The 19,650-nt window shown below is 52.2% G+C and overlaps 1 protein-coding gene and 1 long non-coding RNA gene across 2 annotated transcripts in view; one reads left to right on the top strand and one right to left on the bottom strand.

Annotated features, from left to right (window-relative positions):
* NPHP4 (nephrocystin 4) overlaps positions 1-19,650 on the bottom strand; it is a 102,935-nt gene that overhangs the window by 79,117 nt on the left and 4,168 nt on the right. Inside the window, 3 exon segments of the mRNA XM_032495045.1 lie at positions 1,013-1,185; positions 8,503-8,655; positions 17,115-17,287. Of these exon segments, the coding sequence (XP_032350936.1) occupies positions 1,013-1,185; positions 8,503-8,655; positions 17,115-17,249 (461 nt within the window). The 5' untranslated portion in view covers positions 17,250-17,287.
* Positions 1,193-17,802, top strand: LOC116668237. The gene is made up of 3 exons (XR_004325311.1): positions 1,193-1,432; positions 5,547-5,551; positions 17,793-17,802. It is a non-coding gene; the product is annotated as an uncharacterized LOC116668237 (long non-coding RNA).

A 19,650-nucleotide genomic window follows, 5' to 3' on the forward strand; every position in this document is an offset into this window, starting at 1 on the left:
GCGCGCTGAGCCACCAAGCATCCGCGATGCTTCTCGGAAGGAAAGCACACGGGGGCCCAAGCACCACACCTCCTAGGGCTTTCTCGACCCTCCTGCAGAAACAGAGACAGCTGAGGAGAGCGCCACACAGACAGCAGCCCCCAGTGCAGCCCGAGAACCCCGGCGCTAGGAATCAACACTGGGGGAACCGGTGATGCTCTGAAATGTCCCAGGAAAAGTATGTTTGAGGCGTCTCCACAGTTGTGTATCTCGAGCGGTGGTTCTCAACCAGGGATGACTCTGCCCGCCTCGGGACATTTGTTATAGTCTGGAGATGTTTCTGGCTGTCACCGCTGGGCAGGAAGGGGGCTACTGGCATCTAATGGGCAGAGGGAGGGGCGCTGCAAGGCACCCCACACTGCACAGGACAGCCCCGCAGCAAGGGCTTACCAGCCCCAGGTGTCAGCAGAGCCGAGGTTGAGAAGCCCTGGTCACCGGGACAGGGCAAATGCCGTCGTGGCTGAAATGACCACACAGCATCCTACCCACCTGGGCACGGCCGGCTCCTCACACGACAGAGCCCAGCACCCAGCAGACACCCCCGCAGGGTTCGCAGGGAGGACACCTACTGCTCACGGGGCGCCCGACTGGGGAACCTACTGCGGACGCTTGTGGACCCTTAGGGGCTGGGCACCCTTGTCCTCTCGTCAGACGATGAACTCACACTCAAGGATTTAAAGAACCGCCTAAGACCCCCCAGGACTTGGCCCTTCTCCATCTCACATTAAACGCCCACCCACCCCCGCCAAAGCCAGTCCCCTCCCGCCTAGAGAATGGTGGCTTGGCATCACCAGAAGCGGCAAACTCAGTTACAAGTCGAAGCAGAGCTACCCCCCAGCGTGCTGTAATGAACACACAGCATCATAACTTGACACATTCAGGGCCTTCTGCTACGGACCAGCGAGGAAGAGCAGTTCCACCACCACAGGGAAGACGCCGGAAAACCCCACGACGGAGAAAACAAGGCAGCTACCGTCTGTCCTGGGCAGCAGAGGTCGGAGATTCCGGCTTGGTGCTGAAGATTCGAAGAATTCCAAAGCCACATGAAAAAGTCTGGAGGGTCCCATCCCGTCTCCTGCCTTCGGTGACCACTTCTACCACAGCAACGATGTTGGGGTGGTTTAAGGGCGTGTGAAAATACAAGGGCTGCAGAAGAGAAATCAGAAGCCAGATGACCGGCTGAGTGTTCGCAGCCTGCAGAGGAGGCAACACAGGCAGGAACGCAGGGGACTCCCTCCTCACCCTCGACAGGCGTATCAATGCTGTGAACATGCCCGCGGGGAACAGCAGCCCTTCCGGGCCCCAGCAAGGAGGGAGGCGCAAAGAATTGACCAGTATGCCCCAGCTCCTCACCCCAGAGCACCCGGCACCCAGGACGTCAGACTATCTGCTCGTCCTCTGGGAACTTTCTACCCACAAAACACGCCAACAGGCGCCAGAGCTCTGGAGGAGAAGGGACCAGGGCAGCCATATACCCCACTCCAGTCCCCTGCAGGACCACAAGCCCAAAGACGGAACTAGCCCCCTGCACACACGCAGCTGCACACCCGCTCTACGTGACACCCACTGTCAAGCTTCAATCACAACTTGCCAGTACTGACCGATCCCTGTTTCATATGGAAACTCGGGGAGGCTGCGTCTGAACTAATTTTGTTTCAACTACGCAGGATCCTTAGATGTCTTGAGGTGCCATGTAATTATCCTCAGTTCAGAGCCCAACTAACATCTTTTTATGGCAAAAACTGTCTTGAGATTATTTATTACAAGATTTGGGGGGGGGGGGACCCAAGCCAAGGAGATGATACTCAAATTGCTCTAAAAGGTTTCCCATTTGCAGCCTCTCCATTCGTGCAAAGGGCAGCCCTCAATGTAGTTTGGTGCAGCCATTATGGAAAATGGGATGGAGATTCCTCAAAAGACTAAAACTAGATTTAACATATGACCCAGCAATCCCACTCCTGGGCATATATCTAGAGGGAACTTTAATTCGAAAAGATACACATATCAATGTTCACAGCAGCACTATTCACAATAGCCAAGACACGGAAACAACCTAAATGTCCATTGACAGGTGACTGGATAAAGAAGTTGTGGTATATGTATACAATGGAATACTACTCAGCCATTAAAAAGAATGAAATAACGCCATTTGCAGCAACATGGATGGACCTAGAGATATAGTCATACTGAGTGAAGTAAGCCAGAAAGAGAAAAATACCATATGATATTACTCATATGTGGAATCTAAAAAAAAAGACAAAACGAACTTATTTACAAAACAGAACTAGACTCACGGGCATGGAAAACAAACTTACAGTTACCAAGGGGGGAAAGGGGTGGGAAGGGATAAATTGGGAGTTTGAGAATTGCAGATACGCACTACTATATATAAAAAAGGTAAACAACAAGTTTACACTGTGTAGTACAAGTAACTTACAATGAAAAAGAACAAGAAAGTGGATGTACATGTGTACACGCATGATTGAAACACTGCTGCACACCAGAAATTGACACAACATTGTAAACGACCAGACTTCAATACAATAAATAAGTAAATAATTTTTTTTAAAAAAAAGAAAGAAAGAAAGGGCAGCCCTCACTCTCACCAGGGAGAGGGGAGTGAGAAAGATACCACGGGCGAGTCCAATCCAGCCCCCATCCCAAGACGTGCGCCCCCGCGTGGAGAAGGAGCACCTTCCCTCTGCTGCTGGCTCCGATCTCATGAAATCCAACACGGTTGCTGTTTTCTAAAACTAGCAAACGTCACAGATGCAGAAACAGAGCCGCTCACTGGGTTTGTGAACCTACGGGGACCCCAGCACAGCACTGAGCTGAGGCTCTGGACTTGAGTGGTCCCCGGAACCCGGCATCCCTGCAGGGGCAAAGCCCAGGCGCAGGGTCACCAGCTGAGCCCAAAGCCCACCCCCCGACAAGGCTGAGGGAGGGACGGCGGGGCCAGGCCGGGCTGCAGCAACGTGATTTAAACTCGGGATAATCCCCCATTAACGAGTCATTACCGTGGAGTCACCGAGAAAACGTTTACTGTGATCACAGACTGTCAGCCCGGGATAACAGAGAGACACATTAAAACATCAGCCATAAGATATAAATCGTTATTCTATTATCTTTTATTGCAAAATGATGAAATAATGACCACTTACAGCTGACAGGTGGTTGGATCAAGAGAGAATTATGTTTCTGTTTCCAAGCCCCGAGAACCGTGTTAAAAAGCCCCGCTGAAAAGTCAAGTTTGTCATTATCCCACCCCTCATGGTGACACCTGTGCCCGTCAGGTTTAGGAACACTGCCCACTCTTCCTTTCAGCAGTGAAACAAGTATTTTAAGCTCTGATGCAAAGCATCAATAACCGTCCAGCTCAGGGGGCACCTTGAAATGCTCTGCCTGGAGGCGGCGGACCAGCCCCTCTGGTGAGTCCCAAGAATGAATTCGTGGTTGCTGCCCCTCCCTTTCGTTCACCACTGAAAACAACCATTCTGAGACCAAACCAACAACAGGGCCCACCCTGGTCTGCCTCCAGGGACTCCAGCTTTGACAGGAGGGTGGCCTCAAAAGTCCGAGGGTGTCACCCTGTCGTCACTGACGGCCGAGGACGGGTGCTTTTGCAAACGTCACTGTAGACTCTCCAGTGTGGGCACAGCGCGTGCCAATGGGTTTCTAAGGGGTGAGGGTGGATACAGCGCAGCGGTAGAGCACATGCTCTGTGTGCACGAGATCCTGGGTTCAATACCCAGTACCTCCATTAAAAAAAAAAAAAAGAGACTTCTGGGGAACCTGGAAAACGTGGTCCAGCCCTCAGGAAGTTCGAAGTTCAAAGGGAAAGGCTAGACTAGGCAGGTACCAAAGGCAAACCCTGCTCAGGTCCGAGCAGCCCGAGGGCTCGGTGGAAGTAAGTGCCTCCTGGGATGAACGGTGCCAAGTCTGCAGCTCTGACCCTCTGGGCGCCTCGCCGGGACAGTCCCCAGGCGAGCCACGTCGGGCCAGCCCGGCTCACCTGGGGCCTCGGCGCCTTCCCATGGGCTTGGCCAGACATCCCATCCGCCATCAAGCAACACTGCAAACCTGCCCCCCGGCGTGAGGACGTCTCAGGGAGCCGCGCAGGACGACGCCCGGAGAGGAAGCCCGAAGCGCCCGCCGCCGTCGTGCGTGATTAAAGGTCCCCGTCAAGCGCATCCAATTACCTGCGAGAGGAGGCTGATGGAGCCAGAAGAGGGGAGCTCTCACTCCGCCCCCGCCCCTCACGTCTCACTCATCTGCCCTTGACGAGTTCCCTCCCTGACAGGATAAACAGATTAATAAATCACAGAAATGCTCCTGTCTTAATGCCTTCATCTTCAAAAACACAGTCACCATTTTGCCTCGGGGCCAAGATTCCATTTTTCACCCACACGACAGACTGGAAATTGGGCCTCTGGTGATGCGCCTTCCTGGAGGGGCTGCGGCCACGGGTCCCAGGCTGCCCTGCCGCTTGACCCGCCCCAGGTCACATGCGGCTCTTCTGCCCCGGGCGGAGGACAGGCCAGAGCAGAGAGGAGCAGAAATTAAACTAGCACCTTTCCAAACCACTTTTTTTCAATAAACCTTTAGTGGAATATCTGCAGGGAGGCAAATAAATCACAGATCCTTCCTGCAGCCTCTATCCGCCAGCTCAGCCGCCCTCTCGCGGTTCAGAACGGCCTCCTGTGCACGAGACTGGGTGCTCCCGGCACCGTGAGCTCAGCCAAGCAAAACTCTGTTCTGAGAGACGTCTGATCTCTCATTCCAAGTCAGAAGCTTCCTCTCATCCGGGGCGGGGCCCACCGTCATCCACAGGAAAACGGCCCAGCAGTGGAGACAGCCCTCCCCCCAGGAGAATGACTCGACTCAACCTGTCAGCAGAGCCGAGGCTGAGGAGCCCTGATCCACCGGGACGAGGCAAAGGCCGTCATGGCTGATGCAAAATTCAATAAGCAGCTTGTCAATGGGGGAAAAGAGTTTAAACAACCAGTGTAAGACTCCCCCAGGAGTAGGCGATGGGGCAGGACTTGGCCCTTCTCCATCTCACATCAAAGCCCCACCACCCCACCCAGGAGAGGCGTCCGGAGAGGGAGAGGCGCCTTCAAGCACCCCTCTGGGGTTTCTCGGGGATGTCAGTCACCCCAACACGCCTGCCAGCATCCGCTCCAAGGAAGAAGCACCTCCTCTCACGACGGTGAGCCGTCAGGAGCCGGTTTCTCGCAGCGTCAGCAATGGACGCGGAAGCCGCCCCCTCTCCTGGGTCTCGCAGGGCAGTGATTCACCTGCCGCTTCAGCCACACCCGGGGCTGAGAGGGGCTCCGGGAGGAATAATCCCCTGGTCTGGGTATCGGCTGTCTGTGAAGACCCACTAGGATTCCTGCCCAGTCACTCACATAAAATAAATAAAGGAGGAAAAATGAGGCTGTCACTGAAAGGCTGAGCATGGTTGGTTATGGAGCGGATTTAGGGAGAATTATGTCCATCTCAGAGAGAAGATGTAGGGACTGAATGGTACTCTGGCCTCCCAGGTTATTTTTAACAATACCTTCTGAGAGGCTGAATGAATTATCAGCCACCTCGGCGCAAGTGAAGGGCGATTCCGCTCCATCGAGGACGGTCTGGAAGGAGAGCACAGAATTCTGAGCTCAGAGCTGAGCGGCCTGGGAGCTGGTCCCCTGGGCTCTGCCGGGCAGAGCCAGGAGGCTGGGACCCAGTGGGAGGAGGTCAGCATTCACAGAAGGAAAGCCCAGCTCAGACTCAAGGCAAGACTCCTCTCTCCAAAGTCTTTCCTCAGGATCCTGTTTGCAAAGTAACAAGACAGCATCTTCTTTCAGGGCCGCGTATTAAGACAACTTGGTAAAAGCCCGGAGCCCATGAGGTGGGTTCATTAACCCACACATTGGGGGGACAGCCACCCTGGCTCCAGAGACGGTCCCCTGCTACTGGCAGCCCGCGACCTCCAAGCAGATCACCCCTAACCTGACTGGTACAACCAGAAAAACACAGGCAAATCAGAACACATAGTAAAATCAGAAAAAGATCTTCAGCAGATTTCAGAATCATCTCTAAAAACAGCAAATTGTATTTCTCTCTATTCCCCCCAGGGGTGGTGGCAGGGCATTTGCTTGCAGGATGTGACCCCATAACCAGACCTCCTGTTCCTCAAAGGCCACCTTGCAAACGCTCCACACCAGCCACACGTGTGCACGTGAACATGTACATACGTGGATGTGTGTACACACGCACACACACTCAGCGAAGGGGAAATCTCTTTAACTAAACTCTGATCTTCAGGGATGAGAGGAAAGTGCTGGGCATGGAGGATGCCATCAAATGGCTCATCAGGACGGACAGGACCATTCCTGGGGCACCAGTGGCCCCTGCTGCTCACCTTGGGCATAGCAGCTGGAGAACCATGGCTTCCCTGAGCAATTCCGTGACTTGCAAAGATGCTCTGTGCACCCCACACTGCCTTGCTGCATTATCCACTTCAGTAACTCTGAGACCGTTAAGGACTGTGGTTCTCACTAACCCACTGCCCCCGTCCCCACGCCCAGCTTAGCAGTAGACAAACAGCAAGAGTGGCCCAGGCTCCCCCAGTTCAGGACACTGGACCAAATCAGGCCTGAACTGTGAGCTGAAAGCACTCCCAGGACACACGGACATCTGAGAAGCCCTCTCAGGGACAAATGCTAAACCCTGGACAAGCCGAGAAGGAGGCTGTTTCTTACAGCGCGACTTCTGCTCTGCGGGGCTCCATCACAGCTCTCTGTCACCGGCTGGTCAGGGTAGACGGCAGGCCCTCCGTGTGGCCTGTCGAGGCTGTGACTGAGGCTGCTACAAGGGAAGCTAAGGGGAAGGACAGGGAGGGAGGACTCATCTCAGAACCCCGGTGACGGCAGAGCATTCTTGTGCCAGTTTCAGAGCACAACTGTCCCCCGACCCCGCGGCCCTTCCCACCGGAAGCTGCAGGGCCCGGGGACACGCGGCCAGAGAACAGTCCCGGCGGTCAAGGCGGTCCCTCCTCCTGACCTGCTGGACTGCTCTTTCAAGAGGGGAAATAACAATACCGACCCTAGGGCAGCGTGGCGGGGACACAGCGGGCTTCCCTGGGCCTGGCCGTACACATGAGAGGGAGGAAATCCCAACAGCCTGGCCCCAGAGGCCGCCCCAGAGGCCCGGAGGCTGAGCCGGGGCCACGTTCTCGGCAACCTCGGGGCCCCCGGGGCTCCTGCTGAACCGCGACAATAGCACGAAGGCGACCAACCGCCAGAGCTGAGACCTCGCTGGAAGCAGCTGCCCGCAGTCACTCACATCCGCAGTTTACAACCCTCGACCTCTCTCTCGGGCGTGAGACTTCTCCAGGGCATCGCACAAGCTGCGTGACCACCCGAACAGCAGGCACATTCTGAGTCCCCAGGACACCCGTCACCACGGCTGTTTCATTCTCCCGACCCCTGGGGGCATCACCTCCCTCTCCTGCCACGTTAAGCAAGGGCACCGGTCAGAACCAGTGCACCCAAGAGACACCGTCCTAACTCGAGGGACGGCCAAGCAAGGGGCAGCAGGGCTCAGCCAGGCCGGCGGCTTTACCACAGGACCAGGACGGTCCCCAGCAGAAAAGGGCAGCTGGTTTGGTCTGTGGTCACAGAGGGTGATGTGCCCTAGGATGGCAAGGGCCACCACCACCACCTCCATTATTCACTGTGCTGTCACATACCGGGCTCCACACACACGAGAAAGATGAAATCAGCACAGCATGGACCCGTGACTGTCAACTGCAGGACCCCCTGCACGCAGAAGCCCCACCCACCGGGTTCAGCTCTGAAGCAGCAGCCGGACAGAAGGCCTCTGGGACCCTCTGCAGCTCTGGAAGGAGACCCCAGTGTCCAGACAAAGGCCCATGCCCAGCCACCTGGCCAAGCCCGCATACGGCCGCCTTCACCCACTTCACGCCCAGCACACGCGGGGCAGCTCTGCACGAGGCTGGTTTCTTCTCATCCGGTAGGTCCAGCTCCCACGTCAGCTCGCAGAGGCCCCACCCGGCAGCACAGGAAGACCCCTTCCCAGGGAACCCCGTCTTCTCCGGGGCAGCAGCTACCGGTCCCTTCCAAGAACTTATCACACCTGCAACTGCTCTGTCACCTGTCTTGGTGTGTCGCCCCCACAGAAAGGGGAGGGGGAGGAAAAGCGGGGGAATCAGATGAGATCAATGATTCCCTAACTTTGTTCCAAGACTGCAAGGTCTGTGAAGATAACAAGACCCCACAGGGTCTCCCCACCCCCGCCCCACCTTGCGCAAGGTGCCCTCTGCTGCTCAGGGGCATTCCTGGGGTCTGGGATGCACCAGCGGTGCCCCCAGGTCTGCGGTACCCTGCACACCCGGGCGCCCCGCAACCGCTTTCCGCCACAGACCACCCTGCCCGCCCACCTGCCGCCATGGCCCACCTCGTTGAAGACGATTCTGGGCGGCTGCCTGGAGAGCGGCTCCGCGGGCCTCACCGCAGTCTTCCATGTCCTCCCGAAGAAGTGTCGGTAGGTGACGTCGAAGAGAGACACGCGCAGGTGGCACCCCACCTCAGACAGCACCTCCAGCACACCCTAGGAGACAGAAGGGATGAAGGGTTCTCAAGGTTGCCAGCCTCCCCATGGGTGCTGACTGACCGTCCTGGTAGAACCGGGCCACGCAGCATCCATCCCCCAGTTCAGGCACCATTCCTTCCAGGGAACTACTTCTCTCCCAAGGCTCGTGGTCCTGGAGAGGTTCTGAGTCAAAGTGCAGAGCCCTCCCCTGGCCAGTCAGAGACTGAAGTCCCTGGGCCTGGACACAGGCTTAAGACTCACCCAGAGCCAATGAGACACAAGAGGCTAGATCTACAGAGATGGATGCACATGACGTCATGTGGAGCCAAGAAAGCAAAAGTCCAGCTGACACCATGTGAGATGCTGAATCAAGCCACACCTGAAGCTTACGCTAACTATGGGTGTGTCCTTATGCAAGTTAACAGATTACCTCTAGCTTAAGTTATTCTGCATGCGTTTTTTTTTTTAATAGAAATATAGTCAGTTATAAGTATCAATTTCTGGTGTACAGCATAATGTCCCAGTCATGCATGTATATACATATATTCATTTTCATATTCTTTCTTATTAAAGGTTATTACAAGATATTGAATATAGTTCCCTGTGTTAACACAGACATTTGTTTTTTAATCTTTTTTTATATATAGTGGTTAACATTTGCAAATCTCAAACTCCCAAATTTATCTCTTCCCACCCTCTTTCCCTTGGTAAAAGATTGTTTACTATGACTGTGAGTCTGTTTCTGTTTTGTAGATGAGTTCATTAATGTTCTCTTTCTTCTTTTTTAGACTCCACATATAAGTGATATCATATGGTACTCTTCCTTCTCTTTCTGGCTTACTTCACTTAGAATGATGATCTCCAGGTTCATCCATGTTGCCGCAAGTGGCATTATTTTATTCTTTTTTATGGCTGAGTAGTATTCCATTGTATATATATCCCACAGCTTTTCTCCAGTCATCTGTCGATGGCACATTTAGGTTGCTTCCATGTCTTGGCTATTGTATATTAGTGCTGCTATGAACACGCATGGGTTTTTTTTTTTTTTCAATCATTTACAACCAAGCGAGTCCTTCCTGACATAACCACAAACTCTAATTCTTCAACTTGCCAGAATGATTGTGGGGTGGTATTAGCAAAAGAAAAGCAGATCTTTGAGAACCAAGAAGTCCTGGCCACAAAGACAGAGGAGGCACCAGAGGCTAAAAAGACAAGCCCTCTTCCCAGAGCGGCACCACCTGCAGCGAGGCTCTGCTGGGCCTCGGGTGCTTTTGCTGCTGGTGCAGCTGGAAAAGCGGTAGCTCTTACCGTCCGCCCCTGGGGCCAGGACTTCTGTTTCCCTTTCGTGCAGTCACCTAACATTACTGAAGCACCTGTTCTGTGGATCTGCTCCATGCCAGGCACTGTTCTAGGCACTAGAGACACAACAGGCAACAAAAGGGACTAAATCCCCGTCCTCTGGGTTCACGTGAAGAACAATAAAACTGGGCAGGGGGGCGGGGCGGTGGGCGGGTCAGCTGCTTGACCAGCACGGCCAGGGGAGGCCGATGGAAGATGACGGTTTTGCTGAGAAGGCCGGGGAGGGCGGGAACCCAAGTGTATCTGGGGAGAGTGAACCAGGCGGAAGGAGGAGCCAATCCAAGGCTCCGGGTGAAGAGAGCCCGGTGCTCAGGGACCAGCGAGGAGGTATCCCAACCATATTTAACTACATTGCTGGTTTTCCTTACTTTCTGTGTTCCTCGTGCCCTGTCACCTGGGGCCTCCCTGAAGGGGAAGAGACGGCCCCTCCCAGGGCCAGCTGACTCCCAGGGAGAGGGAATGACCTGCCTTCCAGAACCGATCCAGAGTCCCACCCCACAGCTCCCTCCATCTGGCCCTCACATGCAGGGGGACAGTACTCTCCTGCCCCGGCAAGTCCAGGGCCAGAACCGGGCAACTCCCTGCAGACCCTGCACCCCAAAGGCCCTGAAATCACTCCAACTGGCCAATCCTAAACATGCTCATCTGCTGACCCTGCCTCCCCATCCCTTCCCACGAGAACAACCAGCAAGGCTCTCACCCTGAGCTCTCCCCTCATCCCGCGGCCTCCTGACCAACCCCGCTGCTTCCCCGAGCGGTCCTGCGTGGCATGGTGCGCCCGCTCCTCGGGAGACACGAGTCAGAAACTATCTTTTCTTTGCAACGACAATCGTCCCCTGTGTTGTTGGCCCCACCACACCCGAATAAAAACAAAATCCCAGGTACATCCTAAAACAGAACGCCCATATGACCGCAGCAGCGGCGGGAGGGGAGCAGGACGGGGCAGGAGCCGCCGAGGCAGGCCCCGTAGGGCATGATTTGAAGCTGGGCTTCCACTCCGAACAAGGTGAGAAGCCAGGGGAAGAATCTGAGCAGAAATGACATCACCTGACTCAGGATTCGAGGAACTTCACTCTAATGGGAGCCGGCGGATGTGCTAACAATGCGATGGGCGGATCCTTCCACAGCGCATGTGGGTACCAAGTCATCACACTGTGCACTTCAAGTCTCTGCCCCTTTATTTGTCAGTTATACCTCAATAAAGCTGGGGGGAAAGAAAAGCAGTCCAGCTACCCCTGGGGACAGGAGCGTGGGCAGGAGGCCGCGAGGAGGCTGCTGCAGGTGGGGGTGAGCTGCGTGTGCACTCGGGATGTCTGGCAGGAACTGCAGGGCAACCTCGGCAATGGGCTGGACGTGGAATGTGAGGGACAGAGAAGCAGGAAGGAGAGGCTGACCACTGCCTCCCTTCGCCCAGGCCTTCCGGGGTCCAGAAGGCAAAGCCCACATCCCTGGTGAAATCATGGCCTGTCTCCAGCCGGGAGGAAGGTGGTGTGTGTGCAGGCTGAGGGGCGTGGGAATCCAAGCCCAGTTCCAAGCATCGTGTTGCAGGGCCTCCCCACTCCCCTGGCTCCAGAGCACCCCCCCCCCACCTCCTCTCTCCCTCTGCTTCCATCAGGCCCTGACGAGGGAGGGAGGCCTCTCCAGACCACTGCCATCCAGGCCCCGTCCTCAGACCCTGCTTGCTCCCCCAACCATGTTCATCCAGTGGCCTGTCTACATGCCGGTGTTCTGTTATCCCGGCTAGATTGTGACTATTCACCTCCCGCTCTGCGCTTAGGGGCTGGGACGAGACCTTGCATGTGGAGGTGCTCGGTGTGCGCACCTCCCCCGGGGCCTGGCCCCAGGCCCCCTCCACTGCTGGTACTGCCCGGGGCACCACCGTCGCCCCCCAACTCCCCCTTCTCCTCACCACACTTCTGGGGCGGTAATCACCAGCCAGGCCCCGTGGCTCCCAAATCTCTCCTACTGGCTTAACTTCTTCCCAGAACTCCACCCCCTCGCCACCCCCTCTGCCTGTCTTTACTTTGTACCCAATTCTACTCAGTAAGTTTCTAGGTCCATCTCCCTGCACTGGACCAAGAGCGCCATGAAGACAGAGTACAGGGTGGCCATTCTGTGTCCCCGGCACAGTTCCAAACATACAACATGTGCCCCCAAAATGCCACATTGAATTGAAATAGCCATCCTGAAGTAATGTAATCTGCGTTCATGGTTAAATTAAACTAAAGAAAAAAGGCAAATGAACAGTAAGAAAAATATGCCAAAATGACAAAGTGCCTTGAGTTCAAAGTAAGCATGGAATATATGGGGCCAACACCTGACACACGGAGTTTGCTACCATCTAAAGCTATCAACTCTTCAAACAACAAAAACTGGCCAAGTTTGTAATAAGACTATCCGCACTTTTACCATTTTCCCTGCTTGACCTTTTAAATGTTACTGGCTGACTTTTCTACGTAAAACCAACTTTGCCTTCCTGCGATAAAGCCCACCGTGACGTTCTATCCTTTATGTATGTTGCTGGATGTATCCCATGTCCCAATATTTTAAGGACTTTTGTGTTAACGTTCATGCGTTACCAGTCTGTACTCTCCTTGTAGTACCTTGCCTGGCTGGGGTGTCAGAGCTATGATCTCAAAGAAACACCTGGGAAGCAGTCTGTCCTCCTCTATTTTCTGAAAGTTTGTTTAGAATTGGTATTATTTCTTCCTTTAATAGTTTATTAAACTCAAGAATGAAGTCACCCAAGTCTGGAAGCTTTTAGTTATGCATTCAATTTCTTTACTAAATATAGAGCTATTTAGATTTTCTATTTCTTCTCCTCTCACTTTTGGTTAAGTTGTGCTTTTCAAGAAACTTGTCCATTTCTTCTAAGTTATATTTATTGGCACATAAGTCGTTCATACTATCCCTTGATTACCTTTTAAATGTCTGTAGGACATGCAGACGCTCCTTCCTTCCTTCCTTCCTAACGTTGGTGATCTGTGTTTTTTTTCTCTCTTCTCGTGATCAGTCTTGCCAGTGTTTTATTAATATTATTTATCTTTACAAAGAACCAACTTCTAGCTTTACTGATTCTATTATTTGCCCTTTCTTGGTTTCTGCCCATATATTCACTATTTCCTTCTAATTCCTTTGAGTTTAATTTGTTCCTTTTATCTAGATTCTTAGAGAGGAAGGAGAGTTTGTTGATTTTATGCAGTCACACCCTGGACACACTGAAGGTTTGGTTCCAGGCCACCACAATAAAGTGATTATCGCAATAAAGTGAGTCACACAAATTTTTCGGTTTCCCAATGCATATGAAATTATGTTTACACTACACTGTAGTCTATTAAGTGTGTAATAGCAATACGTCTAAAAAAAGTGTACATATCTTAATTTAAAAATACTTTACTGCTTTATACAATGGAATACTACTCAGCCATAAAAACCTGACAACATAATGCCATTTGCAGCAACATGGATGCTCCTGGAGAATGTCATTCTAAGTGAAGTAAGACAGAAAGAGAAAGAAAAATACCATATGAGATCGCTCATATGTGGAATCTAAAAAACAAAAACAAAAACAAACAAACAAACAAAAACAAAGCGTAAATACAGGACAGAAATAGACTCACAGACAGAGAATACAGACTTGTGGTTACCAGGGGGGGTGGAGGGTGGGAAGGGATAGACTGGGATTTCAAAACTAGAATAGATAACACTGTATAGCACAGGCAAATATACACAAAATGTTATGATAACTCACAGAGAAAAAAATGTGACAATGAGTGTGTATATGTCCATGTATGACTGAAAAATTGTGCTGAACACTGGAATTTGACACAACATTGTAAAATGATTATAAATCAATAAAAAATGTTAAAAAAAAAAAATACTTTACTGCTAAAAATGCCAACCACCACCTGAGCCTCCAACAAGTCATGGCAGTAGCGTCTAGGTCACCGATCACAGATCCCCACAACAAATAAAATGAAAAGTCTGAAATATCGCAAGAATTACCAAAATGTGACACAGAGGCACAAAGTGAGCCAATGCTGCTGGAAAAGTGGTGCCGACAGACTTGCTCCACGCGGGGTTATCACAAATCTCCAGCTTGTAAAACAACACAGTATCTGCAAAGCGCAATGAAGTATACAGCACAATAAAATGAGGCCTGCCAGTAACTTGCCTCTTCTCTAACGCAGTCGCGTAACTGCCGCAAGCTCCCCTGAAAGGACTGCGTGAACTGCACCCACAGATGTTCACACGCCCTTACGTTGCTCAGTGCAGATTATCTGCTAATTTCTCTCTGAATTCTTCTTTGCCCAGGCGTTAGTCAGCAGCGTGTTACTTAGTTTCCTACTATTCGGGGATTTTCTAGGCATCTTATTGTTACTGACTTCTACTTTAATAACATTAGTCAGTAAACATACTCTTTGAATTTCAATGCTTTTAAATTTGAGACTTATTTTGATGGCCCAGCATACGGTCTATCTCAGTGACTGTTTCACATGCACTTGAGAAGAATGTGTATTTTATTTGTTGGGTGTAGTGTTTTAGAGATGACCAGTCAAGGTGGCTGATGGTGGTGTTCAGATCTCCCACATCTTTATGATTATTTTTGCTCTGTTTGCTCTATCAATTATTGAGAAAGGAGAGTTAAAAGTCTCCGATTATGAAGCTGCATCTAAACGTGGCTGCCTTTAGTTCTACACACCTTGCTTTGCGTATCTGGAAGCCACGCTACCGGGTTCTCCGCACAGAAGCATTATCACGGCAGGCCGGTGACGCTCTGAACGGCCGGCTCGCAAGGCTGGCCCCTGGCTGGAGTCTGGGAGCGCAGACTCCCCGCCACCCTAACTGGTAAGAGTGGCTCGCGGGGCCCAGACTGTGCGTACGGAGTAGTTTGTGCTGAACGCCTGCTTTTCTCGTGGGGCTCTGGAATCTCGGTGTGTGCTGGGCAGAGGGTGCCGAGCGGCCAATCCCCAGAAGTCCCTGGGGTTCTGAGAGCCTGGTGGCGCCGAGTCTCTGACTCAGCATTTCACCTGTGCCATCTCAGCCCACTGCTGGGGGACGACGTGTGTGCTGCGCGGCTCCAGGGGCAGAGGACTCCGGATGCTCACACTGTCCCCTCGCCACCCCCATCCCCATCAGCCTCTCCCCTGGCTGGTCTTACTGTGTGTTTTTTCACTGAAACAAATCTTTCCTTTGAGAATGACTGTACGCTGAGTCATGTAAAGTCCTCCCAGTGAACCATCAAACCTGGGGTGCTCTGGGGGCTCCTGACATAGATACGTTCCCCTTTAGGACAGTCATGCCTTCCTGTATACCGCTGTCTTTATGAAGTGTCCCTTTATCTCTGGTAATACGCCTCATTTTGAAATCTGTTTCATCTGATATTAGTATAGCCACAAAGCTTTCTTATGCTTAGTGTTTACACAGTGTATCTTTTTTCTGTCCTTTTACTTTCATACAGATGGTTTGAAGACTTACACTTTACATCTTTATGTTTAAAGTGATTTTTTTTATAAACAACCTATAATTGGGTATTAAATGATAGCTTCTAATGAATGTCTCTAGATCAGGAAAACCACCTGTAGGAATCATTCTACAGACATACGTGTACATTTTTTAAAATGACGTCAGTGAAGTTATCCACGGTGGCAGTGTCTGTAAAAGCAAACACCTGGAGACAGTCCGAATGGTCGTCACTAAGGGCCTGACAAATGGATGACGGGTCATCCAAACAGGGAAAGCCATGCCATCTTAAGAAAGAATAAGAAGTTCCTTGTGGAATGACATGAACAATCTATAAGACATATTGGTAAGAATATATTTTTAAAGGCATAGAACAGAATATAGAGATAAGCAACCATTTATTTAAAACAAGGAAAAATACATACAAGTATTTTTATTTGTTGTATTTGCTTAGAATTTCTGGAAAGTTGTAGAGAAACCAGGTTAACACCGGCTGTTTCTAGAGTGGGACACTGGGTGTCTTAAGGACTCCACGGGACAATACACTTTCCCTATGTGCCCTGGGTGAATTTTGAACTATGAGAATTACCTTTTCAAAAATAAATTAAAATAAATTAATAAAGTAAATCGGGGAAATAAATAAAATTTCCTTTGTGAAGTTCCTAGGCTAGAGGAAACCGCTGTCCACTATCCTGTGAGCTCCTGGGAAGCAGGGACGGCCGGAGCTGGTCTACCAGGGCTGGGGTCCCAGCCGGGCGGCTGGAGCTGTGTCGCCCTGGGCAAGTGACACCCTCTCTCTCAGGCTGCTTCCTCTTCTGTAAAGTGGGGGTAACAGCAGTACCTACTTCACAGGGCTGTTGTGAGGATGGAGTGAACTAACACAAATGCTCAGAAGTAAAGCTGGAAAAGCAGTGGTCACCACGGCACCTATGAGGGCGGCAAGCACACAGCAGGTGCTCAGTCCAAGGGTCTGGAAGGAGTGATGCAGGATGTGAGAGATTAATAGCAGTAATATCCACAGACCCAGCGCTCCGACAACTCTGACGCGTGGGGAACCGCTCTGCCAGCTGCACAGAAGGCGCAGCCTTGCCCAGCCAGACCGTCTAAGCCACGCGCTCCCACCGGCAGGCCTGATCTTTCCCATGCACCGCCCCTCCCGCCCAGGACACCGGGCCTCACCAGGGCAACCCAATCACGTGTGTGTTCCGCGGAGGCACAGAAGCACCCGCCTCTCCCGCAGCTCACGGGCACAGATGGGGGCAGGGCCACAGAGCAAGGGCCCGAGTGTGCAAAAGGCGGTGGGACCTCCCAGGTACATCTTCCAGGGTGCCCAGAGCACGGCGCTGCTGTTAGAAATGCCAGGCTGAAAGCAGGCCACCTCTTGCAAACAGCCTGGCTAGGAACTAACCCAGGAAATCAAATTACCTGGGTTTTTCAATTGCTCCAAAAAGAAGCCTTGACCCAGTGTCAAAAGTGCTGACTGAGTCGCTGAATCATGCATCCTCTTTGCTGATGGGCCTCTTTGCCCCCGAACACTGCCGATGCCCAAGGTAATGGGTACAGTTAAGACTCAGATAAATAAGTGAAAATCAATACCATCTCGGCAGAGAGCGGTGACAATGTGCGTTTGATGATAAATTAGTGAAGTTCTTTACCTGCTTAATTAGCGGGCCGTCGAGCCACTTCAGGACACACTGGAACGCCGTCGATTCCTTTGGGGGCTGGCGTGCTCTCTGTGTGTGGGGAGGGACCAGCAGGTTCTGGTCAAAAATCCTGTGCCAGTCATTCATGCTGCCGGTCTGAGGGTCACGGGGGCCTCTAGGGTAACCTGCACCATTCGTGTTCAAATAAATTAGAAAGTTGTGAGGGCTGCAGTGCTTAGGACAATTCTGCACATTTCCCACCTTCCACGGATCCCAGGGGAGCCGCCATCCCTGCAGCCCACGCTCTGCAATCCCACCTCCAACCCCCCGTGCAGCAGAGGCACCCACGCCGCCTTCCCCGGAAAATGTGCCCATCTTGCTCCTGGGCATCCCTCTGCCCCTCCTCCCAGGAACCAAGCCAGAACTTGACTATCCTGGCCTCGGTGACTGGTTTAGGGCTGAGCATATGCTCTGAGCAGCCACCAGGCCCTGGGAACACAGGCTGTCTGAGGGGGACCTGTGAGCATGTCCCTATCAGGGCCATGAGATGTGAATATCAGAGCTTCTGTTGGTTCTGTTAAGAGAAGGAAATGCTCTCTTCTGTGATCTTTGGAGCAGAGAGGTCATCAGCCCGAAGCTGCCAGGGCCACCACAGGAGCCACCTTGAGCCACACACAGAAAGGCAGGCAGAGGAAGAGCAAGGCCCGTGGGTCCAGATGTCATCACGAGAGCCCTGTCTCAGGGGACCCTCAAGTCCAGCACCAGGACAGTTGAGCTACACGCAGTCTTACTGCCGACGCCAGGCAGGGACAGGTTGGCGTGTTCAGGTGTCTCGCTGACCGGGGTCAGTAAGGATGCTGTCTGCCTTCCAGCAGACAGGAATCTGAGCCTTCGCAAGACTCTCCAGGTGACACAGAATCTCGGCTCTCGGCCTTGATGAGGGGCTGAATTCTGCATGATGCTAAAGTGGCAAGCGAGGGGGAAAGGCAGTGGGTTTGGCCTCCCAGAACAGCAGTTCTTAATGTGGCCCCCAAACCTGGAGGCTCCCCAAGGTGGTCAAGGGCCCCGCAGGGTCTAAGCTATTTCCATTACCTCCAGGTGTCACTCGCCTTGGTCACTGCGCTGGCACCTGTGCTGAGGGCACCAAGGCAACAGTGGGTGCAGCTGCCAGGCCTCAACACAACCCGAGGCAACAGCGCCAAACCCCACCAGCCACCATGGGGAGGGTCACCACTTGGCCCAAGTTACAGTGGCTGCGCTTAAGAACGTGCTTCGGGGAGGAGGGTGCAGCTCAGTGGCAGAGCACGTGCTTAACATGACGAGGTCCTGCATTCAATCCTGAGAATCTCCATTAAAAAACACATAAACCTAACTAACTCCCCACCCCTAAGACACAAGAACGTCCCAGGGGAAGCTGACAAGACTACGGATTTCATCCTGCCATGACCCTGAGTACACGTGCTTCTAACACTCTGTGATGAAACCAGGAAGACATAGAGGACATTCCTGCTGCCCAGCGACGGACAATCACTGGGCAAGCTGGGCGGGATCACGGGTTGCAGGTGAACTTCTGTCACTCGGCAACACCATTCTTACTAACAGGACCGCCGAGACCCACCGTGGTGGTTCAGATTTCGCTACTTTGTAGACCATCACTCAAACCTGAACAAACTGAGCCTTCGCTTCAAGGAAGACACGTTATAAAAATGGAGCTTTCGGGCAAAACTGAGAAGTGGGAGAATCTGTACCCTCCACTGTGAGCCTGACAGCCTCGTACCTCTGAAAGACTCTCCTGATGAGACGGGTAGTGATGGTGATGAGAGTGATCTTCTGAAAGTGTATGATTAAACGTGTCAGTACTTGGAAAATCTGCCTAACTCAGTGCCAGCGTGCTCAGAGCAAGCAAGCATGATGGTGTAACATCGGCGTGGGTAAGACATCCACCCACCGTGCGAGACAGATTGGAGGGTTAACGCAGCAGAGAGAGGAGCCTCAGGGACAGGGTGTCAAACTCCGCCTAGAGAAAGGACCACCTGTGGAGTGCGGGTGCAGCGCCACAGCAGGACAGCCACAGCCCTCTCTCTAAGGGCCTCCTCCCTTATTGGGGCGAGGCTGGATTTCCTTCAAATACTTCAACTGAAATGACAGATCACAACAGATTAAACAGAGAAGGCTGGACCAGACCAAGCGGTCCCCGGCTGACGTTAAAAGGATTCACAAACATGCAAAACCACCCCACTCTCCTTGCTAATGTTTTCGTTTTGGAAAGCATAGTTGGTTTCAATGGAAAAATACATTTTTATGGTCACCTATAACAGGTCTACTGTTTTTAAGTGAATTAATAACGTTGCTGACATCACTCAACAATAAATACTGGTAGATATCACTTTCGTTTTAAAAAGTTATTTGGAGTCCTTAATCATTTTTCAGAACAAAGGAGTGTGATACTAAAAAGTGTGAGAAGGGTTGTTCTGAAAGGACCCAAATGCGGGTCTTGGGGCAGCCAACCCACACTCCACGCTCACGGGCCGTGCTGGTACACAGGGGA

The sequence above is a fragment of the Camelus ferus genome, chromosome 13, assembly GCF_009834535.1.
Source record: "Camelus ferus isolate YT-003-E chromosome 13, BCGSAC_Cfer_1.0, whole genome shotgun sequence".
Taxonomy (NCBI): domain Eukaryota; kingdom Metazoa; phylum Chordata; class Mammalia; order Artiodactyla; family Camelidae; genus Camelus; species Camelus ferus.